The sequence below is a fragment of the Paramisgurnus dabryanus genome, chromosome 14, assembly GCF_030506205.2.
Source record: "Paramisgurnus dabryanus chromosome 14, PD_genome_1.1, whole genome shotgun sequence".
Taxonomy (NCBI): domain Eukaryota; kingdom Metazoa; phylum Chordata; class Actinopteri; order Cypriniformes; family Cobitidae; genus Paramisgurnus; species Paramisgurnus dabryanus.
Genome location: NC_133350.1, coordinates 19,408,905 through 19,436,780, shown reverse-complemented (window position 1 = coordinate 19,436,780; position 27,876 = coordinate 19,408,905). Strand labels below are relative to the sequence as shown.

Sequence of the window (27,876 nt, the reverse complement as noted above, 5' to 3'; positions counted from 1 at the left end):
GGCGGCCTATCAGCAGCGACGATATTAGCCAATTAGCAAATCCTTTGAAGATGCTTTATTAAATGGTATTTGCTCTTTGATTCGATTTTAAATATTCCTGACTGACATTAAAGGTAAAAATCAAGCCTTGCACCATAGTGACGTTTTTTAAAGAGCTTGCATTTGGAAGTACATCATTTGGTTGTAGTAAGTAGCATGCATAACTTCTATTAAAACAATGCTTTGCTGAATTAATTCTGTGCTTACGAAACAGCTCATTGGAAAGCTTGACATTTATAAAATGGCATAATAACATTAACAACATAATTGCAACAAAATATACATATCAAAAATACAGTGTATATAGCCTACCCATAAAGTATATAACAATATATAAGTATATATAATCAATTTATTTCACATAATTATTATATTATCTAACAATATTGCTTTGGTTATATTGTAATGGCTTTAAAAAAATAGCATATTTGATTAAATTTACATTTTTGGTACATAATGCGTTTAAATAAATCCAGTTTCTGATTCAAGAAATATCTGACGTCAAAGGAGTAGCCTACCTGAGTATTTCTTCTCTTATTGTGCCATTATTCACCTCCAAGATTGATCTATTAATCATGTTTCAGAGAAATACTTTTGGAGATGCACTGTTAAATATTTTCAATAGAGGGCGCACTTTCATTACAAGATCTACGTCATAAAAGCTTCTGTCAATTACAAAAATGAAGATGAGATTGCTAATAGAATAAAACTGAATTAAAGCTTCTGCAAAAATATGGCACACAGTTCTGGTTAAATGCTTTTTTTAAATACTGTCGTAGCTTTTTTGTTTAATGTAAAAGGCAGGGTCTTTAACAAAGAAATTACGCCTTGTAACTACATTTGTATGTGACATAATTGGATAATACAAATATGCTACATGGGATCAATCGAGAAAACCCAGTTCTTATCCTCATTTACGAAACTACCACTTTTTGTCATTTGTCTGAAAATAGCCAAAACATATTCTTGAAAGGATGACAGCGTACCAGTTAAGTTAAGAAAGCTAAATTTATTATCATATTTTTTTCTGCTTGCTCGTCTTTTATTCAAAATATCAATTTTGTAAAATAAAAAAGCAACAAGGCTAAAATCTCAAGCATTCAAACTACCAATAAGAATATTTACACAACAGTATGCTATTTACTCAAAGCGAGATGATCATTACTTCATTATTACACAGTATTATTAAGAGGTAGGCTCAACTGCTTCTACTTAGATGTTTTTAGGGTCAAACAAGAAATGTGTAGTTTTTCCATGATATCACGACAAGACGGTGACACAATAATCAATGTACACTGTAATTAAACCCACTGCAGATCTTCCTCAGCATCAGGAATACAGATGTCAAACATCATAGAAGCTTGACAGAAAAAAAATAACGACAAACAGCAAAAAAGCAAAACATTGAACAATCATTAGTGTGAGTCACATAAAATATGAACAGTGAACTGATAGTTAGAGACAATATTAAATGTAAAAAATGAAGAGAGACCAGCACTGAGGTCTGAGTGGTTTAAGGCACCATCAGCAGCTGTAAAAAGACACAATATTGGAAAGTCTCCGCTGTGTATTCTGTGCATTGCTGGTGGAAGTCTAATACCAACTAGATGAAAATAACACTATGTTCAATTCTCCTGGAACCACTATTAATTTTTTGTTGTTGAAAACGAACAAACCAAGTCGTTGAGGTTAATTAACCAAGGACATGTTTGTATATTACCCAACAAAACAAGTATTTTTAGAGTGTACTTTAGTAGGTTAATTACAAGATCTGCAAAGAAGAATTGTCTTTACTACCAATAAACATAGTGTTACGAACAGTCCACAAGCAACTTTAAAACGAATTATGTAACATCAAGACACAGGTGCTAACATTTTGTATAAATAGACGTAGCTAAAAAAATAATTTTGTGCAGGACAAAATACTTAAATAGTATGTTTGCATTGGTATTATAGTAATGTGATGAAATTCAAAACAAGTGATAGGTCCTTCAAAAACAAGTAAAAGTATTGCAAGACAATCCATTAAACCCCAAAACCTTCGAAAGGGAGACTGAAAGTGGTTTTTAAATTAAATAATCCCTGTATGCATGCATAGCCATGTCTCAGTGTGCTTCATATGGATAAAGGATTAAATGTCAGTATCATGTGCTTGACTTTACAGAAGCCTAAAGTTAGACGTTGGATCACCTCAAATTAAGTTCAATTTATTGTCAGGGTGATGGTTTAACGGACAAAAACTCTACCAAACCCTGTTGTCAGCCTACTCCCAAAACACATCCTTGTAGAAATGAAGCACCACGAAAGATATTTGGCATGTTACTAGATTTTTTTCAAATAAAGACATAATTTTACTAGATCAAAAATAAAAAAAAAACCTGAGCAACCGAATTCAACATTTTGCCTTAAAAGTCTAAAAGTCAGATCAGCTGGTGACAACGTGATCTACAAATGACTAAAAGTCTACTGTGAGTGTTGTGTGTATTAGGTCAGTGGTTGGTCTGTAGGTGGCAGTGTTGATAACAGAGTGCATTCAATACGTAACTTAATGCACACCATTCATTATCCGTTTCTGGTGGATATCCAGAGTAGTTCCATCATCTTTATTGTGGTGGGCAGGGCTCACATCCTCTTCCCAAAGCTGAGCAGCTTTCCGGACCTCATCCAGAGTGTATTCCTGTAGTATGGTCCCGTTTTCAAACACAGTAACCAACATGTCCTAGAAGATAAGATAATTGTAATGATGATCACCACATACTTCACCTTCATATAAAACGTGAAAATTAAAAAAAATTTTAGCTATTTTGTTCAGAAAGCTTAAAGACCACATTTAATCTGACCTCATCTGGTTTGCCTACTCCTCTTTCCACTGTCTCTATGAAGCCATCTGAATTTCTTCTTAGACAGAGTCGACCTCGCTTGGATCCTTTAGATGGATCTGTGACTGGTTGTTTATAGACATCCATCTATACAAACACAAACACAGTAAATATAAATAAAAATACATGCTGTAGGTTTACACAAACAAACCTTTATGATGTCATTTAAGTGTATTAAACTAGAAACATTGAGGATGAAAAACAACAACTCACGCCCTTGCCATCAGTCTCTACATAGCTACATTTGAAAGCACAGTTAAGCGTGTCTCTGTTTATCTTCTGCATCAGAGAGCTTCCACAACCATAAAAGACATTCTCCGCACTCCAGCCTTCATCGCTTAGTTTCTCCAGAATCTGCACCAGAAAAACAAACAGTAATACTGATCAGTGTACAATCTCACTGTTTACCTGTAATAAATAAGTCCTTGATTATTACACCAGAATGAGAGTATAGTTCCTAGTTATATCTGCCTAGAAAAATCTCAACTTTTAATTTTCTGTCAGTCTTAGTACACGATGTTACTACAGAAGAGTCAAGTTTTAAATAAGAAAATTATTGAAACCGTTTGGTTATTATTATTGGTTTGCCTGATGCTAATGGTCTAATCAGATTCAATGGATTGTGCTAAGCTATGCTAAAAGTGGTACCGCCAAACCTGAAGATCAGCTGAATGGATTCCAAAACGGTAAGAATAAAATGTTTAACTCTAGGGGAGCTGGAAAATTAGCGTATAAAAAAAGTGGAATTTCCCTTTAAAGGTGCAATGTGTACATTTTAGGAGGATCTATTGACAGAAATGCAATATAATATACAGTACTGTGCAAAAGTTTTAGGCCACCATCACCAGCTTTGTTGTTTTAGCAAAGTTTTAATGTCCATCCATATTTATTTCTCACTCTTTTTATTAAGATACAAAAAGATAATACAGGAAATATGTGCACAAAATTAAAAACAAAACTATTTTCAGAACTAAATGTCTTCTTCAGACATCGGTCAGTATTTAGTTTGACCTCTCTTGGCACGAAACACATCTTGAGCTTTTTTGAGGAGACTGAAGTCCTGAAGTCATTCCATTAGAATTAGAAAGAAGAATTTCATTTCATTTAGGTTTAAGAGATCCTGCAGCTGCCTGCTATTGCTCAAATGGAAGGTGAGTTTACCCCAAACACTCTTCAGCTTATACTTTTGTACTGTTTGCTATACTAAATACACATTTCCTGTATTTTCTGGTTGTATAAAGAGACTGAGAAATAATTATATATGATCACTATACATTTGCAAAAACAACAAATCTAATGGTAGCATGGTGGCCTAAGACTTTTGCACAGTACTACACATAACTGGTCTTTATACACCCTAAAAACATAATGAACCATTATGTTTTTATTACCTTAGAATGAGCCGTTTTTATCTATATACACCGCTGGTCCTCTTATATAAAAGTCGCCATTTTGCATCTGCATGCTTCTATAGTAGCCATAAATGGACATACTGCTCTACAGAGTGCGTTTCGTCACATATGTTGTCTCAGAATACATATTTGTCCTGTGGTAGGCTACCGTAGCTTCTCTGGCCCTGTCCCAAATGGCACACTGCGGACTTGTGGACTTCCTCAGAGTCCACACTTTGATAACATTATGTACTGCAGACCTTATTTCACCCGATGTCACATCGGAAATAGGAAGATAAGTTGCCAATCAGAGTGAACTCCTCCCATCCTTCGTCCGATTTTGTCAGATTGCTCTTTTGCAAGGACCATTGGGACTAAGCGAGCATGCGCAATTTAAGGCCACGAAACCGAAAGTTCACATGAAGTGCGCTATTTGGGACAGGGCCTCTATATGCTTTGAAAGGAAGGGGGAACAGTGGACAGAGTCAAATTCGCAAATTTAATGCTAGATGGCACTAAAATCTACAAAGTGTGCCTTTAAATATTACTTGTATCCCTTCAAGCTCAAAATGAATTTCATATCCTAGATATTCAATGTCACTCCACTTGATCAAATATTTAATGCAACAGTACACAATATTTTTGCTTTAAATGTCAATCAATTGATCTGAAGCTTACCTCATCAATCGAGTTCAGATCAATCCCATCACCCTGGATAAGGCGCAAATATGACGGGAGCACCTTGTAGCCCATAGAGTTCAGAGAACTACCAAAGCACTCTTCCAAAATCTTCATCACCTAAAAGCAAATAGAGCGGAAAATTAAAAGGCAAATAAAAGTATTAAATGTTATTAATATGAATTCCCTTCATGTTTTCATCTGATAATCTTATAGCAACAAACTAATCTAAAAGCTAAGTATAAAAAGAAAAATATTTTGGTGTGCTGCGTTCATATGGGAATCAAATAAATAAATGGATCTTATTTGATATACTACAAGCTCTGTTATACACAAAGCAGCTGAACCAGATACTGTAATGCTGGAAAAACTTATAGAGTAGGTACGCAAACCTGTTCCTGGAAGACCCCTGACAGTACACACCTGTGTGTGTTTCAAACACACCCGATTTAAAAATCAGCATGTTAGTAGACTACTACAAAATCTGAATTGGGTGTGCCAAAAAGAGATCCTCCAGGAACAGGGCAGGGAACCATAACTTAAGTCAAGTCAAGACAGACTTAATATTTAAAAAAACCTGCCTTACCGTCTGTAGCAACTTTACCTAGTGATCTGCTATTAATAAATGTTATTTGCTATGTAATAAACACCCACCTCTATGAGGGTCTCAGCGGGGTCCCCAGAGTCCGGGCGTATAATGAGGGCAGAATCTTCACTCCTCTCCATCACTTTCTCCTTCAGCTTATCGCCCCAGATGTGCTTGCAAGCCTTAAAAATGTCATAGCTGTCGCTAACCACAGCTACAGGTCCAGAGGGAAACTGGTCCAACAGACACTCGAATGCCTCCTTCTCTCGGTTCTTGCCCCAGGAGATGATAGTGCTACATTAACACAGAAAACAAAGTGTAACTATCTTTCTTCTGAGCAAGAATCATCTAAGAAACAATCAGTGACCCAGACGTCTCACCCACTCTTGTTTAATTCAGGTTCCAGGTGTACAACAATGATGTACTGATTTCACATCAGTAAACAAGAGTTAAAAGGAGATATCGCTGCAAGTGAGTCATCAGCAGCTAAGTGATTCATAGAAAGTTCCGGTTGATTGAAATTGGGAATGTTGCAATGGTTGCAAAACTAAAACTGAACTTTGAAAGGGTGAAATGACATCACAGAAGCAGTCGTGTGATTTTAAACAATGAGCGTAGAGCTATTTTGAGAAAAGCGACTGGAAAGACAAAAGACGCCGCAGCTGCGAGTTGTTTTCACGCACAGCTACTAATAGAATTAATTAGACTCAATAGAACAAATGCAAATTAACAGGTGTTCAGCCTCAACATGGATTTTCAGGACTTTCTCGTCTGAGTTTTATTTGTACTAAATACCACAGCCTCTTATATTATTTATTGTGTTCAAGAAGTTTGTTTCTGTGGTCCAAATTATTTTAAACATGGTTTCCTTCATTTTCATTTTTCTTGTTAAAATTATTTTAAAAGTTAGCTTTTTATTTATTCTTTAACTTTTAAATGATAACATTCAGCAGCGTTTGTATTATAATTTGCAAAACATCTTCACACATTTATGTCAAATAATTCATGTTCATTAACAATTGTCTCCTCGTTACACCAATATTTGATAAAACCAGCCAAATTTTTGGTCATAACTTTTAAAGGGGCCATGGCACAAGACTTTAAGATGTCAAATAAATCTTTGGTGTCCCCAGAGCACATATGTGAAGTTATAGCTTAAAATACCATATAAATAATTTATTATAGCATGTTAAAATTGCCAATTTCTAGGTGTGAGCAAAAATGTGCCGTTTTGGGTGTGTCCTTTAAAATGCAAATGAGCGGATAAAATGCAAACCCTGATCACAATGATGGTGGTTTATTGCAATTGAATCTAAATTGTGCTGTGAATTATTTTCTCTCTCTCTTTTACTCTGCACTAAATGGCAGTGCTGTGGTTGGATAGTGCAGATTAAGGGGCGGTATTATTATAATAAGAGCTCCTTATGACATCATAAGGAGAGACAAATTTCAATTACTTATTTTTCACATGCTTGCAGAGAATGGTTTACTAAAACTAAGTTACTGGGTTGATCTTTTTCAAATTTTCTAGGTTGATAGAAGCACTGGGGACCCAATTATAGCGCTTAAACATGGAAAAAGTCATCCCATGGCCCCTTTAAATGACAAAAATACAAAAGATGACACAATAGCATATAGCATATTTTTTTAAATTGAGATTTATACATCATATGAAAGTAGGGCTGCACAGTAACAGGGAAAATGATGATCACGATTATTTTGCTCAAACTTTTTATCGCGATTAAAATCGTGGTAATTCTTTTAGTGTAGAACTTCTATTCACTTCAGTATTTTTATTAAACTTTACAGCCATGTATATCTCAAATTGGAATAAAAATTTAGATTCATTTATTTTTTGCTAGCCTATGATATGCCTTAACGTGGCAATCATTTTTTATCACCTTGCTGCACACGGTGCTTATTGGACACATATCCTAGGCTAACTTACATGATACACGATTGCCTTCGTTATTTCCTTGTGTCTTTGCAAGCAAGGCGAATATGAGATTTCGTTTAACAATGTACCCATTATTGTTGTCTGTGTCGTGGATGGTCAGTGATTTTTGGTGGTTGCGGCTTATGTTTTCAGCTTTTAAAACTCTTGATTTTGCACGTTTGGATGGAACAGAAGCACAGTTTGCACAACTCTTGTAACTTACCTGATCAACATCACTTTCCTCGAATCCAAAATATCCAAACAATGGAGTATGACCCCTTTTTCAGAACTAAAGTATTTATTTCTGCACTTTCTTCTTGTTGCTCTGATATTATGTTTGTTCAAGATAAAGGAGTGTACATCTTGTGATGCCAACGTACTTCTACCATAGCACAGACTGCGCTTGCAATTTAGACGCTGTCACGTCAGACGCTGTCGGTCATCCATTCTGTATAACTCTGACTCCGCCCATAACAACAAACCATCACATTGCTTGATTCTAGACCTTCTGTTTTGTGCTTAGTCTTTAACACTTTCACCGCCATTGACGAGATATCTCGTCAATTAAGAGAAAACGCTTCCCCGCCAATGACGAGATTTTCCGTCTTTCCGCAATACCCTTCCGCAACTTTTTAAACCCGGAAGTATTGCCCTATGGCAAGCGGCTGCATGTCCGTGTCTGTTTTAAAGATCGCTCTGAATGGGATCTCTATGAAAAGTCCGTCACAAAAATGGAATTATCTCTGCTATTTGCTCAAAATGTGGTGTTTTTGCAGAAACCTACCCATATTCAAAAGCTGATTACAAAAGAACCACTGAAGGTAGGATGAAACGTTTTTTTTTTTTTTGAAAAGCAGAGGGTCTGTTCTTTCATTTGTTATATTGTATGTTTATATATTTAAAGAAGAACATTTTCTGGGAGGCATTAAACTGTGGTGAAAATCATGAAAAACGCTGGCGCTGGCTGGCAACTTTTTTAAAAAACACTGGCGGTGAAAGAGTTAAACATTAACTGCAAGGATTTTCATTAATTAATCGTGGGCACACATATCGTTATCATGATAAAAATACGATTTATCATGCAGCCCATATATAAAAGTTGAATAAATATGCTTTCCATTGATGTGTGGTTTGTTAGTTGTATCCCAAATATTGTTCTATCCCATTTGAAAATCTGGAATATGAGGGAGCAAAAAATCTAAATATTGAGAAAATTTCCTTTAAAGTTGTCCTAAGCAAGTCTTTAGCAACTGCATTCACTCACAACAATAAAGTTATGATATATTTACAGTCAGGGGTTAAATTGGGATTTGTTATGTGGGGGGGCTCTGCAGGGAGGGGTACTTCAAGGGGTAACATGTTTAAAACTGATGATAGATAGCAAAGCCACTGGTGTGTTTCAATGACATTCTGGACCGCTGATAGGATTTGATAAGTTTCAGCTTTAAAGCTGTGCCAGAGGTTGACCCAAAATATTTTAAAAAGAGCTTCTGAATTTTAAATGATGCAAATCTATGAGTTTGACACCCTATGTCCATTTGTTGCACATGTCATTATTAGGGGTGGCACGGTCCATGAAAAAAATCCGAACCGTTCGGTTCGCTTGTCTCGGTTCGGAGCGCGTGTGTATCGCACGGTTCAACGGTTCATGGCATGCGCAATGTAGTCTCATGCCCTGTATGTGACCTCAGATAGCGTGTTTCCCTTTCGCGCGAAAGAAGAGGTGACTGGTTTGGAGTATAAGTAACTGCAGGTTATGTTACGTATAGAAATGGCAAGTGGGAGAGAAAAGGAAGTCTGCCCGCAGTTGGAGGATGCGCCAGCGTCGTAAGTTTGGTGTGTGGAAAATTTTTTTTATTTCATGTTACCTATGATGACAGCGGAAATAAAACAGTAGATTGAACTGCAGTCTATGGGTTGAATGTGCTCGAACAGCCACAGGAGATCGCCTTCTCTCCGACCATTTATCTAATCTGAGGTACTGTTTTACGTCTTTAGCGCTATTTTTAGCCTTTCATTGATAAAATTAAAGCGGCTGATTTCTGCGTAGTTTCATTTTGCTAGCGTGTGAAAGTTGCGCGATCTTATTTCATAAACTTCCCCTCAAAATAATCAGGACAGAAGTGGTCAAAAGTGGACAAAAGAGACGGATTTAAATATTACAGTTGTAAAGGTTATGTTTCTCTCTCGTCCACATAAACTCTCAGTATTTAAGCAGCCTCTCAGTGATAAACCTAAGAGCTACACTGAAGTTGGCATTTTAATAAATGCAAGTTATCTTTGTGTGCTAAAAATGCACATAAAGTTCATGTAGATGGCAATACACATTCTCTTTTTTGCCAAATAAATGAAAAGCATGTTGAAATCATCAATGTCTTCCCTCTTGCTGTTTCAAAATCTCACCTGGCTTTCCTCAGGGATGGTCCCAATAATGTGCTTAAAGTCAAATTCAGTTTGTGCATGATTACATGATATAACTTTTTTTTAATACTGTATCCTAAATTATGGATAATTAATACATTAATAAGATAATACATTTCTGGAGTGTTAAAAATGTAAAGAAAACATAACAACAAGAACTGTACTGAACCGAGAACCGTGACCATAGAACCGTGATACGAACCGAACCGAGGGTTTTGTGAACCGTGCCACCCCTAGTCATTATGCACAACTGATCAAATTTTAAATGAAGTAAAAAGAATACAACCTCCTTGAATAATTCTAGGCATAAGATAGGCTACCCCAAAAGACTCAATTAACAAGAAAAGGTACAATATACAGTACTGTATCATTAATATGTCTTATAAATTAGCCACAGAGATTCCCTATGCTGGTCAGCAGCTAAAACAATCATATAGTTAGGTTTGATTTGTGTAATCAAAATACATTATTTTATTAAAATATACAATAGTTATATCCAGTGTTATCCTTAACATAATGTAATTAGATGAGTGACATACATACTTTAATCTTTTACACGTTTCTATGAAGTTTTCTCGACGTGGGCACCATTCTTACCTATCTCTCTCTGTCTCTCTCTCTCGTCAAATGATCCTGCGTGAGAGCGCGTTCTTGAAGTTCTGAGTTTTTTCGCTTGAGTTGCATAACTTGCGCAAAGACGCATTTAAAGGGAAAAGCGCATGTTTTCGCGGCAATTGCGGCGCCCAATTCGCGTCATTTTCATCGCCCCGTGTGAGGACGCGCCTGGTTGCGTCTTTGCATTGACTTTGTATGTAATCTGCTCGCGCAAATCGTTGAACTTGCGTTGGTGAGTATGTCCCATAATGAATGAAAACCCATTATTCCCTTCGCGTCAGTGCACACGCACCAGCGCAGCGAGTACACACGCACAAGCGCAGCGGGTACACTGGCAAGAGCAGAGCGCGACCTTCAGCCTATGTGCCGGGGCTTAGCCCCGGCCCAATTTAAACCCTGTTTACAGTAGAACATTCTTGGAACATGATCTCCTAATGATTTTTGGCATAAAAGAAAAATCGATAATTTTGACCCATACAATATTGTTTGCTATTGCTACAAATATACCCATTGGACTTAAGTTTTGTGGTCATTTTAAATTATATTAACCCTTAAAGTTCTGCATAATTAAGGGTGTGGCCACTTTAAGTGACGGGTGGACTGCCACTGCTGTCAGTACAGTCGAGCTAGGTGGGCATGGTTTCAGCAATCAGTCACCTCAACTTCACCCACATCCCACCTCTTTACCCATTTTCGGTTATCCGTGCGGTGTTTCGCGGTGATGTGCAGCCGCGATGGCGATAGCAGACACTGCCTAACTATTGGCTCGAAAAAATTTATTCACAAACCTATGTGTGAAGTCACGTACAACACGTCAATATTTTTTACAGTCTGTGGTTTTCACAGGTAGGGTCACATATGTATGCGTTTTACCTGTGCTCTGCTGCAGGTATTGAGAATCCAGCCATAGGGCATCCATAGTATCGCTGTGCCATCAGTAGACCTGCTACTGTATCTGTGCTGCAGAAATTCACCAGATGAGCAGCTCCACCTAGCGCTGCTGACTAGTTTAATAAAGACAAACAGAAAAAACAAAGCCCAATTAGATAATTATTTAAGTTATGAGCCACTGAACACGTTGAATGGTTTCTAAACCTGTTAGTTTACGTGTATAGCAATGTTGTGGTTTCCTTAAAGGTGCAGTGTGTAATTTTAAGAAGGATCTCTTGACAGAAATGCAAAATAATATACAAAAACTATAATATCAGGTGTGTATAAAGATCTTTTGTAATGAATCCTTATGTTTTTATTACCTTAGAATGAGACATTTTTATCTACATACCGAGGGTCCCCTAACATGGAAGTCGCCATTTTGTGCCGCCATGTTTCCACAGAAACCCTTAATGGACAAACTTCTTTTACGACGCTGTCTCCTAAGATGACATGTTTGTCTGGTGGTGGCTACTGTAGCTTCTCTATGCGTTTTAAATGCGATGGGTGAGCAGTTAACTGAGCCATTGGTTGCAATTCGCAACCTCACCACTAGATGCCACTAAAATGTACACACTGCACCTTTAAGTCAATCATTAAAACTAGTCACTCCTCATTATGTTGGTAAGGTAAGTAGCTTTTAAGAAAACCATAAAGTACCATGTTGAGTCAATTGTGTGCCCATTCAAGTCCAATAACACATTTCATATATTGTGCTAATTAAATGCTTAACTTATTAACTGTGTGTAAGTTCTAGGAATGCTCTGAAAAGCAGATGTGAAATCTTTTTAGCCCCCTGAGGAGATGGAAAAGGTCTGCCAATATTTCTTGCAATATTATGAAGTGTATATAGATGGATTATGCGAAGTCTTTTAATTGAAGAACTGGACTTGATATTATCCAAAAGAAATTAAATCTGTATTAAACCCCTGTTGTTTTATGCAATGAGGCTTTAGTTTGTCGCTGTGACTGACTGCAGCAATGGTCTAGGGATTTCTTGTAATTGTAACTACATTAGAAAGGGCACAACAGTGTATATGGCAGCTTGTTGTTAGACTTAAATAATAATACAGACTAACCATAACACTACAGTACTGGTGTTGCGCGATGTGCCCCATAGTGAGATCATCAGCCTGTGGGATCGCTGATACATGATAGTATCAGAGGCAGGACAATAGTTTACTCATTTATGACATAGGCACTGGATTGGTGGATGAAAAACACACCTTACAAAACATTACTGATATATTTTAAATGTCAGTGTGAGCTGTTTTTAGTTAGGACAGCTCGAACCAGCATTTTATTATTGGACTGTACTTAAGCCCTGTCCGGGAAGCCGTCCCATATGTTGCTTCCAAGGGATTACATCACCATAAAGTCCACAAATTAAAACGAAGCCACTCACTCGACATATCCAGGCCATAAACAGACAAACACTAGACAGTAACTCACAAGCAAGACCTTAAAACAGGATTAAAAGTCATACAGGTTTATAATTTCCAGTGAAACATCTCTATAAAAGCATTAAAATTCATCACCGCTCTGGTCCAGATCAGGAGAGAGCTATGACGGAAACCGCAAGAGTCAGAAGCATTAAACTCTGCTTGGCATCATTAATCTCCTCCTAAAGCCATCATTAATCCAGTCAGCCATAACCTAGAAAATACACTATCAATATCCCACTGTCCCTAGTGAAGACTTGCTAGCTTCACACCGCATGATTCAGTCTGTTCTCTACTCGGGGAGCAGCACTTTAGGCTTTCTAAAATCCCATACTGATGTTTTCCTCTAATTCATATTGCTTTTTTCAAACAGCATTTCTCAAACGTTATTGCGCTCGTTGTCACTATAAAGATATACAGAAACATAACATCTTATATGAACTCCAGCGATCAGGCAGGCTTAAACACACACACAATAGCAATTTGTATTAACACTGACAATTGGCTGAGAAATATCCCATAAACCCAGATATAAAGTGAGCTCTGAATACGACGACCAGATGTCCTTTCACATCATGAGATGGTAATGTTTATCCAGTTAAAGATCGGCAGGGTGATCTTTAGATTTTTAGTTAGGCAGTTAAAGCTGCTATAAAAAAGTTCAGCTAGAAATGTAAAATAAAAAGTAGAGATGCACCAATATAAAGGTGAATAATCAGTATCGTCAGTAAAAGCATTGGGTCTCATTCAATAATAATTGGTACACTTGAACTTCTCACGAAAAACAAAAAAGCGAAAATGAAAACAAAAAAGCTCGAAAAGAAATCCATGACCATATTTATAAGTTTTGCTTTGCATTTTTTATTTGGGAGGTTTTGCTGTCTGTGGAGGAAGCCAGTGCTGTCCACTGACCGGAGTACCATTAAATAAGTATTGGATATGACATTTAATTAATATGACAGAGACGCGCATCTGTATCTAAAATAAAACAGACAGGAGATCAAGTGATTGACCTTTGAACTTCTCATTACATTTACATGACGTTTGGATTAGGCATTAAGCAGACGATTTCATAGCGAGATTTAAAAAAGTGAAGAGGGAAAGCGTGAAGATTTGTCATTACGAGCATTTTCTTTATATGTGTAGAAAAAATAAGTAGGCTATAATAATGTATATAATAATATTAATAATAATAATAATATAGATAATGTATAATAATATATAATAAAGAAAATATGATAATATAAACAGGGTTGCTGCAGGTTTCACCAAGTCAAATTTAAGACTTTTAAAGACCTTTTTAAGACCATTATGAGTGAAATTTAAGACCAACTCGACACAATGATCTCAGAAATTCTCAAAACATCATTTTTTTGACAAATAAAATCCACTAATATGGGAAGATCAGTATGGTCAGCTGCTGATATGTGCCTTGTTAACATGTTTTCCATTTTTTTCACCCATACATTACATGCAAAAATATTCACTATACCGCCATCGCATTTATTCGCCTCTCTAATTACACAATAATTAAATGAAAATGAAATTTAACATTAAAAGGCTGTTCGTGGTTTGTTGTGTGTTGCTAACAAGACCGTTTCTAAATCCGAAGGCTGTAGCCTCCAGAGGTCGCATTTGTAGGCTACATATGTCATCAAGATTAGCAGATTAAAGTCAAGGGAGTAAACGCGCATGGAGCAGTGAGGTAAACAAAAGCTTCCTAAGTGAAAACTGTGCAACACTAAAGTTGACTCGTCGTTGGTGGCTCGGGACTCGACGGACTGACTGTTTAAGTTGATTTTCAATAAAGCAGTGTTGATTTTTTCGCTTCTGGGTCCTCTGTTTCAGAACCTGGCAAATGCTCAGGTAAGCCACGGGCTAGTTGGTTAAATTTAACACAGAAAAGATTTTTGCTTTTATAAAACTGCATTTAAGGTTTTTTCCTCGCCAAATCTAACAGTATACAGTCAGATCACAACACCTGAAATATAGCTTATGGCATGAATTGCGTGGATTATAATAGCCTACATTTATATCCTCTTTAAAAAATAATGATTAAAAACTGGATTAAAGTGCGATTTAGTGACGCGCAAAGTGCAGAACTTTTTCTTTTAGAAGCCCGCCCATCAAACACTTTCTTCATCCGTCACTGATTAGTTCTTCAGCATTTTAAATTACTATTTTATTTTTTGCGGACAACGTTTTTCGGGAATAAACAGAGGTAAGAAATTTAAGACTTGGGTTAATTAAATTTAAGACCTAGGATGAAAATCTGGCCGTTTTTAAGACTTTTTATGGCCTTAAATTTAACTTTCAGAATTTTAGACTTTTTAAGACTTTTTAAGACCCCGCGGGAACCCTGATAAAATATAATCATGTACATTTTATATCAACATTATCATACACATTATAATTATAGCCTAGTGTTTGATTATAGTGTACATGATTATTGCGTACGAGTGGTTTTAGGTTTTCTTGAATTTTTGCGTACATTGTGAAAACATTTTGATACGAAAGTTTTTGTTGAATCGCGATTTGTTTGTGAAAACATCCGTACGTACATCTTGTGCACAAATCTGTGTGAATGCATGCTTAGTGATTGAGACCCAATGTTTTTCATTACCGGCTATCGGACGATAGTTTAAAAACAGCTGATATATCCGATATATCCTCTCAATCAAGAAAGAACAGGAAAATGCAATGAATATGAGTATAGAAAATGTGAAAAAACATCAATAGTTTAATGTTCAATATTATACAACAGTTCTTTCTGGTTCTCGAATCTGATTGGCTAAGAGCTATGAGAGCGATATTCTACTGATAACGGCACAGTAACCGCTTCACCTTTCGTATCATTCCGCCACCTAGTGAATGGAGGTCCTTTAAACAGGCTCATCTCTGAATGGAAAAACTGCACGCACACACGGACAAACACAGACGCGCTGTTTTTAAACACTCTCCGTGTGTCTCATTTCACTAGCTCGTAAATCAGTCTGTGAATCCCAATCAGAAGCGACTATTACGTCAAAGATCAGCGCTCTTTGATGTTACGTTAAACTTAATGGGAGTAATGTCTTGTCACATCGTGTGGACGATTAACACTTGGAAAGAGGAATGTAAAAAATATTTTTTTCTGGAGCGATATCTGCGAAAGCACAGCAGCTTTTAAATGTGGACATTGATCATTTATTTAATCGTGACGTGACTATTAAAACATGTTATGAGATATCGCCACTGATATATTTATAAGCAGCATGCAAAAAACATCTCTCTGACACTAATAAAAAACAGTTTTATATAGTACTGACCAGAACAAAGTCTAATAATAATCAGGTGCTCGTATCGCGTTAAGAATAAATGGGAAAGCAATAGTAACATTATATAAGTGTAGTTTTATTAACTTTTACCTCGCGCCAAAACAATAACAACACAAAAGGCACTAAATATGAATAAGAAAACAAGTAATAGTTTCATCATGACACCAAATACTGCTGATTTGATCTCATTTTTTTACCATTTTGACACAGGCAAGGCCAACATGAGAGCCAGGGAATCCCTGTCAGAGATGTAGCCCAGAGAGGGCGGTGGTCAGCGGGGCGAGTGAACACTGATGTCCGCTCATGCTCTGGTTCTCATACATACCGAATCTCACTAAGCAAACGTTCAAACAGGCGCTATCTTTACTTATCGACTGCAGATTTAAATATAATACATATATATTCTCGACTAAATTAATCTTAAAACTACATTTTGTGACCAAGAAATGTTAATATAAAGAAACGGCTTTTCCGTCCATTGACTTATTATGACTTAAAATACTTGACTTAAAATAACTCCGTTGTTGTTTTCTAGTTTTCTTTTTTCAAACGTGTGCCGTCGAACTGTTGTATAAAAGCAATATCGCTCTCGGAGTCGTGTGATATAGCTCTATATCATCACGGCTGTGATCACAACCATGATGATATAGAGCTATATCACACTCCTACTCGAGCGATATTGCTTAATTAATGGTCATTATGTGGATTAATAACATTCATTCAATAACAATGTAATCTTCCGAATTTAGTTAATATAATGACCAAACTTGCAATATCGGCATCACTATCACCAGATATCACTTAATAACACTTAAACATTTTATAATAAAATGTTATTATATAAATATTAAAGATTTTATAAGTTTAAAATAACAACTTTAAATTTAAAATTAATGCATCTGATAAAAAGCTAGAAAAAATATACATTACAGTATAGATGATACTTAAACTAACCCATGCTGTGCAATGCTAACATAATATATTACTCAATTGTGCTGCAAGGTCACAATTTATTTATAGTGAAAGCAGATGCAATCCCTCATTTGACACCGTCATATAAGAAAGATGGAGAAGGAGCACTGTCATTTTTATTGCCCATGCCAGGATACGCCACTGACTCTTTTTGACGACTGTCTAGCACAGTAATAGACATTTCAAACTATTTTTGCACTTTTGAGGTGTCTACTGTCAACTTGCTACTGTATAGCCTTTTTCACACAGCACTTTGGTCCCAAAAAATTTCTGTAAAATTGGCAGAGACCCTTCTGTGTGTACACAAATAGGTTCTGTAAATGTTTTGGGATTGCCCCCGTAAAGGGGACCTTGTAACATTGCCTTAACATTTACAGAAAGCTTTCTGCGTGAACAAATGGCAGAAACAATGCCGTAAGGGGCATGCTGAAGTGAGGACATCTGGGGCGATCGTTCAGCTCTTTGACATGATGTTGATAAACATTCATGATGAGAAATATCTGTAAATTGGTCTGAAACCGAGCTCCTTATGGTCCACGCTGAAGCTGAAATTATTCACCAGCATAACAAAACACCACATCACACGCTCCTCTTGATCTTATCATAAACAAAAATGCATACGCATGGTTTTCAAGAGAAAACACAGCTTATTAGCGAACTTCAGACGCTGCGGGATAAAAAACCTAAAGTGCGGAACTTTTAAATACATTATATGTCTTTATGGGATCTTTACGGCATGTGTGTGAATGCACGCACAGATTTTAGAAAATCATTGGCAGTATGAATGAACCAAAATCAAACGATGGCAGACAACTCCTGGATGCATTATCCACTAATTTCTGTGTGAAAAGGCCTTATTAATGACTTATGAATAATTGAGAATAATCAAGAAAAACTGATTGCCTTTCTGCACGCTTGTGCCTTCTAAAATATTCAATGCTATAAGAAAAGATTCATAGCATAACAGCTCCCAGAGCTCAAGTCAGGTCTACTGTAGCTTCACCCGACTATCATGGGCACAAAATAGACAGATGTTTAACCAGACTATAACATAAGCATATATTTATTACATTTTATTTAAAAATATTACTAATCGGTAAGTCATTTTAGATCAGTGGTTCTCAAACTTTATCAGCATGCGGCCCCCCTTGTGTACGGTGCATTCCTTCGCGGCCCCCCCCAAAGAAAATTTATGACAATTTTGTTCTAAAACATAACATTTTAATTAGACAAAACATTTTAAAGTATACAAAGTAGTGCTGTTGGTTAGTAGCCTTATTTTTTTTAGGTTTAATTACACAGAATTTATGAAAAATGTATGTATTTTATAAAATCTCAAAAAACTGGAGCCCCCCTGGCACCATCTCGCGGCCCCCAGTTTGACAACCACTGTTTTAGATGACTTTTGAAAGTTGCGTCAACTAACAGTTTTGGATTGTGACACACTCATCACCAGAAAGGGTTATGTCACACCTCCTCAGAATCCAGTGGTCTCATTACACACAAACACTCACAAAGGTCTGCACTCAGCTGGCCCAGGCAGACACAAACAGATTTATCACAACACCTGAACTGCCACTGTGTGATATAGATAAAGCCTGGCAGTGTTGACCTTTACTTAGTGGTCAGACTGATTCAAGAGGTAAACAGTCATCTTTTCTTACTCAATTCTTTAAATAGCAGCACCCGATCATCAAAGCCCTATCAGTCAACATCACTCATTCTTTAACTGAAGCCATATATAAAACATTTTTTAAAATACATTCAGACCACCATTACTTTTTCAGTTTGTTATGTTGCAGCTTTTGGGAGAGTCCTGGTTGTGCCAATTGTTGCTCTTGGGAACTTTAGTGTATCAGGATTTTTTGTAGCATTCCCCAAAACTTGCAACAATATGCATTGTCAAATGCAAAGTTTTTCCTGTCAGACATTTCTCAAATTCTGCTTTTACTTTGTCATTATGGGATACGGAGTTAAAATATGAATTTAAACAATGGTAGCATCAGGCTGCAATATGACAAAATAGAAAAAAGTGAAGGGGGGTCTGAATACTTTCTGAATGCACTGTATATGTTAATGGAGAAATTGTCATTGCCAGTCTGTATTCATGACTTTTAAAAGGTCAAGTCTTTTTGATGAAATGGATCGGCCTTGTCTCATAACGAATCGATTTTCTGCTTTCACCAAATAATGTCTGATTCTATTGGCCCCAGATGACCGTGTACTTGACAAGCACTGAGTAGAAAATAAAAGTACAGTTGTCTTGAGCTTTGATTTCAATGTCCAATGTTAAAAAAAGAAAGGCGGTAGAGACTGAAATATCACCAGATGCACTTTCTGTCATACTTCAAAGATATTTCAGTCCTTTGGAGAAATGCCGTAAACAAAATCTAAAGGAACAACAGCTTCAGGACATTACAGTGTTATATAATCTATATCAGTCCTTTTGAAATTTTGTATAAGATTATGTTTTGTGACAAACAAAAATATAAGACTTAACATCTTTTAGGATTAAATTAATTATAACTGACCGTGGTGGTACAATAATGAAAAATCAGATGGTAAAACCAAGGTACTTTTATATATGATTCTGTTATGTAAGGGATAATGTATAGGCAGCCGGCTGTTATCGCAGAAATAAGCCCCAACAGTGTGATCAGGACCCGACACAAAGCGTCTTGTATCACACTAAAGGGGTTTATTTTTACCTGTTTACGTTTGGTTTTTGTGTAATATTAAACTGTACTTGTCAAAATGATTTGCAGCAGCATGTTATTAGTTTCAGGCGGTTGTTATCTCGGAATAACATAACTTGGAATGTCACTACTGGCCAATTAGAATCAAGTATTTTAGAGTGCAGTGTAATAAGTATATATAGATGTATATATCATAGCATTTATATGAAAATGCTTATGCAACAACACTCCAAATGGAAGCAGGAATAATTGGTCAACCATGTCATACCTCTTGTGAAGACACGCCTCTGTAGCCAAAATCATGCAGCATGATGTCCAGACCCTCCAAGCTCCCTGATGTGGCCTTCAGGTGCTTGGCCAGAATCTTTTTGAACTCCCTGGAGATTGTTGCCACGGTGATGGGGTACCACATTTGAACCAGCATAGTCTGTGGAGTGTGTACACAAAGCCACATGCACGTCAGAGAGCGCACTGTTTTACATATAACATGGAATTTTAAGTTGCCCATTCAACTGACATAGGATATTGGAAATGTTTACATGCACAACCGTGCACAAATCACTATAAAATAACAAAGGTAACACTTTTTTAAAAGGGCTGGGTTTTCTCCAGTCAAAGCATCAAAATGCAAACAGACGTGTTTTAATTATGAAAGCTGACAGAATGCCAATAATAAGTTATTTTATGTAAAATAAAACGAAGCTGACAACAAAATATCTAGGTGTAGCAAAGAGGTTTTGCCTGAATAGTTTATGACCTTTCCCCTATTAAACAAAACGTTTTAAACATTTACATATTCTTGGCTTATTAAGCTTAAACCTAACAGTCAACATTAAGTTAAAAAAAGGCCAGACTCACAAACAGCCATTTCTTGACAATACAATATATGAAATTGCTAATCAGATGCATAAGATAAGATGACCTATATGAACTATTTTCTGTATTAAAGGTGCATTGTGTAACTTTTAGAAGAGTCTCTTGACAGAAATGCAATATAATATACAAACCTATATTATCACTGGTGTATAAAAACCTTACATAATTAACTGTATTGTTTTTATTACCTTTTATTAGAATTTCCCGTTTTATATCTCCTTACATGGAAGTCAACGCCATGTTTCTACAGTATCCCTAAACAGACAAACTTTTCTACAAAGCACTTTTCTTCTCTACGTTGCCTCAGATGATTACATGTTTGTCCTGTGGCGGCTACCATATGCGGTTTGAAATTGAGGGGTGAGCTGTTGGTTGCAATTAGCAATCTTCCCACTAGATGCTGCTAAAACGTACACATGCCACCTTTAAAAAATAAACTATATAAAATATGCGGCACATGAAACATATACACATATCCACATTTACAGATATAAAAAGAAAATAATTAAAATAAAAATGTGAAAGTTTTTTGCGATACGCTAAATATTTTATTAATGGCAAAATAAAAATTGTATTAAACACAATAATTAATAAATTGAAAATATTAAAATAAATATAACTTGCTTTAACTTCTTGTTTCAAATTATGTCATAAAATCCTAGACGTGCACATCGTACAAACTGAAATTTTGTTGTCATTGTTGTCAAAATAATCCCACAGTATGAGTTCTGATGTGTTTTCCACCCCTTTTGATTGCCAGTATATGGTCTTTCCTAATCATTAACTATTTTTAAACAATCGGCCGATTTGTGGGAAAAATTATTTTATCTGCCAATACTGATTACAGGCCGATATATATGCACCTCAACTAAAAAAAACCTAAACAAGATGTTTAAATTACACATTTAATTAGGTTCATAATGAGTGTCTACATAATGACAATAATAACATTTATTATTGTTGCTCAGTCTGCAGGGTAGAAAGGCCAGGTCAGTACCTAATGACCTCATATCCTCATTCACCCCAAACACATTGTCCAAATCGCCCTGTGTTATTCTGTGACCTGCTTCAGCTTCCAGGAGTGTGCTGGAAATTAAAGCCTGCTGTCCTCCTGAACAACACTGTGGCCAAATCATCTGATATAAAGTAATGTGCCACACCATCAGGTTTATTCATGAGAGGTCTTTCATGGATTTAGCAGAAATTTTATCCAAAGCAATCACATCCAAAGCCTTGTCACTGCTGGTGTCATGCTTTACCAATTTGGATAAAAGCATCCACAAATGTAAATAATATTTGTGAAGCCGATTAGAAATGACCTAGCTATGCAGTTTAGATATTGCAGTTAAAAATTTCCCATCGATCATTTATTACTTGAAATCATTGCGTAAGTTTCATTTTTTTGTGAATTATGCACATTGGATGTCTGTAAAAAAGAAAGATGAAATGGGACAAGAAATACCTCAATATAATTGGTAAGCCAGAAGAAATCTGGATCGGTATTCTCCACAGTAAAGAGAACGTTTCCTCTAGGAATGATCTTCCCCTCGGGAACTGCTTTGATACGGATTGGAAGACGGCCATCATATTTCTAACAATACAATTAAGGAAAGGAAAAACACAGGTGGTTAATACTCTGTGCATTCATCTCCAAAACAATGCAGATTTTAAAGTCAAACATTAATCTTTTGCTCAAGTAAAAACTTATTTCTGTACCTCTAAAACTTTCCGCCATCCTTCTTCATTGAACACGGTCTGTTTAAAGTGCATCTGATAAAGGACTTTAGCCTCTTGGATCTTCTCCTCTGTGACAACTTGACCTGCAAGATCATTTTTACATTATTGAAGACTAGGGCTGCAAAATATATCAAAATTGGTAAAAGAGTGCAAATGTGTAAAAAGTAAAATGCATTTTGCAAAGGTTAGTAAAAACTGAATGATTTAATACTTCAAAAAGTTATGTATAGTGAAAGTTTTATGTAGATGCATATAGCAGAGCGATAAAGACAGTGATGCTTTCTTTTTCCCGGAAAGAATGTGAAAACATATGTTTATTATTATTTTTTATTTTTTAAAATAAAATATTTTAATTTTACAAACGTAAACATTATTACACATTTCCATTTTGCATATCATATAGATCAGTGGTCCTCAAACTGGGGGCCGTGGTCCCCTGGGGGACCCTGAGATGGTGCCAGGGGGCCCCAGTTTAATCACATTTTATAAAATAAATAAACTTATTATAAATTCTGTGTAATTAAACCTCAGAAAAATAAGGCTACTAACCAACAGTACTACATTGTACACTTTAATATGTTTTGTTTATTTTAAATTTTATGTTTTGGAATTTTTATGTCCTAAATTTTCTCTGGGGGGGCACAAAGGTGTGCACGCAAAAAGGTTTGAGAACCACTAGAATAGAACATTTTTAAGCAAGATTATCACATATTGCATTTTGCTTCAATATCGCACGGCCCTATTGAGAAAAAGGGACATAACATCCCATGGCAATGATGCTATTAGCACATTCTTAAAACCAAACTTTTCCACGAAATCATTTTCCTCTGTCATATGGGAAACAAACGGATAGCTTAAGGGGAAATTAGCCTCGCGTAACAGTAATGCTTATTTGCCTCCGGGACAATAACAAAATGTACTTTCTTATAATGAAATCTCCTCACAAGGGCTAACCTGTGTTCGTGTCAAAATTACATGAGATTTAAACTTGCATGAAAAAACATGTTAAAACTTTTAAACTCCTAACATTTGGTATACTAGTTATTTTTTACAGGAAAGGTTTCCTATTAGCCAATCAGATTAGTGACATTGTGTTAATGTTCATGAACATCATGTTCATGCTGATCTAATCACAAACACCAAAACAAACATGCACAGCACACACACGTGGGCCATGTAAGACTTTATGGACCATTTCAAAAGATGTAAACAATACTGGTCCAGAAACACTTCCTGTTTCAGTTTGTGACTGTTTTCATTCATTTCAGATATATCATTATCTTTAAGATGTTTGTTTTACTTTTTGATTCAGTTCTATGTGTTCTGTTGGAAGTATTTCATCCCAATGTTTATCTAGTGTTAAAAAACTGAAACAGGAAGTGCTTCTGGACCAGTGTTGTTTACGTTTTTTGAAATGGTCTATACAAGCATAAGAGCATTGGAAGTTACCTGCTAGGTATTTCTTGAGAAGATACTGCAAGCCAAAAAACACCACCTCATTGAACTGCCCCCCTTTTTTGCGTCGGCACTCAAAGTAGGAATAAACCTTACTGATACCTGGAGGATATTGCTTGTAGTGAGTAATCTGGAACAAAAAATGTCATTGGAAGGATTAAATACACACTTACATTCACTGCAGTACTGAATGATTTTAAACCCGTCCATGATGTTATGTAATAGAATTAATTGTACAGGTATGTAGAATGTACACTCTTAGAAAGCATGTGTTAATTTGTTCCACATCTTTGTGCGTTTTTAACACGTTATGTGTAATTTTAACACATTATGTGTCATTTTGTGTTGATTTTATGTTAAAAGTAACACAAAATGTGTTGTTTCAATAATAACACTGAGATGGGACAACCCATTTAGTGTGTTGTTCCAGAATCAACACTAATGTGTTGTTTTTAACACATTCGTTCTAAAAGTGTACAAATGCGCAACTTCCACAAAATCTGTCATATTCAATGGATGTATGAATCTTTGGGTATTTTAAAATCTTGCCAAGTACACTGATACTATCAGGCTAAAGCTGGGTTTGGGCAACACATTGTCTTGCTTTACAGGCACAAATCTGCCATTATATTTAATTGGAAACAAATTTGGTACACATCAGCAAAGTCTGCTAAAACAACATGTGGCTTTGATCATCAAAACAAAGAAAAGTAATCTACTCAAGGGTCACAAAGGCCAATGTGCCATTCCACTAGTTTGGCTGGTCAGCATATACCCTAAGGTCAATCCTAAAAATCTATTTTATAATTTTTTGTTTATGTAGAAACTGAAATTTCCATATAGTTTATTAGAAATGGATAGACAATGTTTTGAGGAAAATGTGTCATGCATAGCCAAACTTGAGGATCTTTAATTACAAACCCAATACAAAACCAAATTCACCTACTAGATGAACATCTGGTGTAACCTCTTAAACAGGATTTATATAGCGTTTCTATAGTATATGCCACTAGAGGAAAGTTAATGTATTGAGGTTGATGTGTGGGAACTAAGAAGAATTACCTGTGTTAAACATAATCAGGGGAAAAACTTTTAACAATTAATGTACTGTAAAATAAAAAAAATCATGTTGGTGAGAAGAATTTCCCTAAAATTTCAAGAGTAGAGGTTTTCTTTCGTATATATTCCCCCAATACCTTTAATATCCAATTCTATAGGGTTGGGTTAGCTTGGATCCAGAAGGAATTTGGGGGTGGATGTAATGTCAAGGGTCAAAGACCAGTGAAAAACAAACATCATTACGCAACCTAGAAATGTTGATGATCACAATGGTATTTTCAAGATGGAGATTTACCATAGTAAATTATTTGCGTGTCTGACTCTGTTGTAAAGATTAAAGAACACCTGGTTAATTTAACAATCTCCCAACTTTGGTTCTCTTTTAGAACTATATAACCATATTAAAATAAAGGTATTTCATAGTTTTATTTCTGTACGCAATAAAAATTTATATCAAACAATCATTTATGAAAAACACTTACAATTTAAAAGTAATGAAAAAGCACTTTATTTACGTTCGCTATACTTCTAGAATAATAGTTTGCTGTTTTTGTGTATTTAGCCATGTATGTTTAACTGTGTATCAACTAGATAAAGAGAGAATCTGAAAATAACAAATAAGCTTCGATTTCTAGATTGCGTTGTGAAATAACAACTACAGCACGTTTGATACATGCATGAGCTGCGCAGATTAAATTGTGTATGAGATCACAATACCGCGAGGCTGATTAGAAAGCTGGGCTTCCAAGAGCTCTCGCGGTATTATGACTTCATATGCCGACCTGTCTGCCCAGCGTCGCATAAATTCGAACGCGCGAAGCTAGCTTCAGTTTTCATTCCGCACAAGCACCTCCCCCATGTATCCGTGTTCAATGAGTGGGGCATTTAAAACGACCCTGAGCCCACACCAATGCCCTCTATAAAGGGTAAGAAACTGCTGTGACTACGATTCTAATATATACAGGTAAGCACGAACAGGTTTCATTTAACTACCTTTAATTCACGAGATGGAAGCTGCTTTAATCTGCACATTCATGTCACGACTAAACCACAACAGCGACTGTCATGATACAACAAGCCCTTTATAGGTCTTGTGTGTTTCTGTTGTAGAACACATGTAAACAGGTGAATCGTACCTTATATGAGTCCGTCGCAAGTAAGAGGTTGAAATCCTGTGCTGCCATCATCAAGGACAAAGTAAAAGCGAAAGCCTGTCGCCCCGCTCTTGTATTTAGGTGATCCGAGCCACGTGACAGCTGGGCTGGGAACGCTCACTAAAAAAAACTATTTTCAATACCTTTCGGGTATGCCCGGATAAAATGTATTGAAATACGATCTCATCAATATCTTGTGTAAGCGAGTCTGCGCACGTATAGCTCGCATCGTACGGTATCAGAAACAACGGGGCGTTCGGGGGTGGAGTCAGTGTGGACGTATGAAAGATACGCCGGTTCACGTTAGGTGACGCATATATGGGTGGAGTCTTAAACATTAGAAAGCGTCTCCTTTCTCTGGAAAGCGAGGATAGGCAGCCTGTTGCGTTCAAGGGCCGAAGTTTCGTTTTCTCGTAAAGCGTTTTAAACTATTGACTTTAAGATTATTTACATATACTTTTAGTTTTGTTTCTAAGATAAGATGAAAGCAAAACTAGCAGGGGCGGTTTCCCTGACAGGGCTTATAGTCCTATATTATGCCTTAATGTAAATGATCATTGTTTTGTCTCAAGATGCACACCAGTATTGGTTTTTGTAAGGCTTGTTTGTAAAAAAAAAAACACTACTTAAAGTGATAGTTCACCCAAAAATGAAAATTCTGTCATCATTTAGTCACCATCCTGTTGTTTCAAACCTGTATAAATTTCTTTGTTTTGCTGAACACACAGGAAGATATTTTCAGCAATGTTTGTAACCAAATCGTTTTTGAGCACCATTGACTACCATAGTATTTTTCTTCCCTACTAAAGAAGTCAATGGTGTTCTGTTTCCTGCTTAATTACAAATATATTCCTTTGTGTTCAGCAAAACAAAGAAATTGATACATGTTTGTTACAACTTAAGGGTAAGTAAACAATGACAGATTTTTCATTTCTGGGTGAACTATCACTTTTAATGTCCTAGGGGCGGTTTCCGGCACAGGGATTAGACTAGTCCTAGACTAAAATAAATGTAAGAGCTGTCCAAACTGAAAACAACTGGAACTGACATATCTTAAAATACATCAGTGGCCTTTGTTTTGCCCCAAAATGCACACAAGTAATGTTTTTAGTAAGGCACGTTTGTTAAAACTAGTTATATTTTCTAATTAAACTAAGACCTGGTCCTGGCTTAAACTAATCCATGTCAGGGAAACCACCCCCTAATATAACTAAGGCTTAGTCATAAGCCCGGTCTGGGAAACTGCCCTGATGTGTACGAAGTCCACAGTTTAACAGTCTTTATAAGTGTTTTATCTGTAATTCTAGGCTTTATACTTCAATCTAACACGGCTGAAAAATGATGACTTACCTCAAAGGAAGTGAGCACTATAAACAGAAGCCTCTTTGATATTTGCATTGTCCCAATCTGCACGTTAATTGCTTGCAGACGCAGATGTTGTATTTTTTTGTTTTTGACATGCGCAGTTGAAACTGCCTGTGACATGAACCGTGAAGGGGTCTATATAATTTATCTTTCAGGATCAGCCTGAAATACTTTAGGGTCTGCACACACAAGTTTTTTTGGTATCTAAACTCCTTGGGCAGTTCCTTCGACCTCATGATTCTCATTTGCTCTGACATGCACTGTAAGTTGTAAGGTCTAATATACACGGATGTGTGCCTTTCCTAATCAAGTCCAACCAGTTTAATTA

General features: G+C 36.3%; 1 protein-coding gene across 1 annotated transcript; it reads right to left on the bottom strand.

The window, feature by feature from the left end:
• Positions 1 to 778: 778 nt before the first annotated feature.
• On the bottom strand, positions 779 to 26,446 carry nampt2 (nicotinamide phosphoribosyltransferase 2). Its single transcript, XM_065241458.2, has 12 exons — positions 26,166 to 26,446; positions 23,965 to 24,100; positions 22,495 to 22,598; positions 22,241 to 22,369; positions 20,171 to 20,329; positions 11,419 to 11,549; positions 5,642 to 5,867; positions 4,988 to 5,107; positions 3,132 to 3,272; positions 2,880 to 3,005; positions 2,596 to 2,758; positions 779 to 1,399 (listed from the first exon to the last, which is right to left on the bottom strand). The coding sequence occupies exons 1-12, from the start codon at positions 26,214 to 26,216 to the stop codon at positions 1,341 to 1,343; spliced, it is 1,545 nt and encodes a 514-aa protein (XP_065097530.1). The 5' UTR covers positions 26,217 to 26,446; the 3' UTR covers positions 779 to 1,340.
• Between the last annotated feature and the right edge of the window lie 1,430 nt (positions 26,447 to 27,876).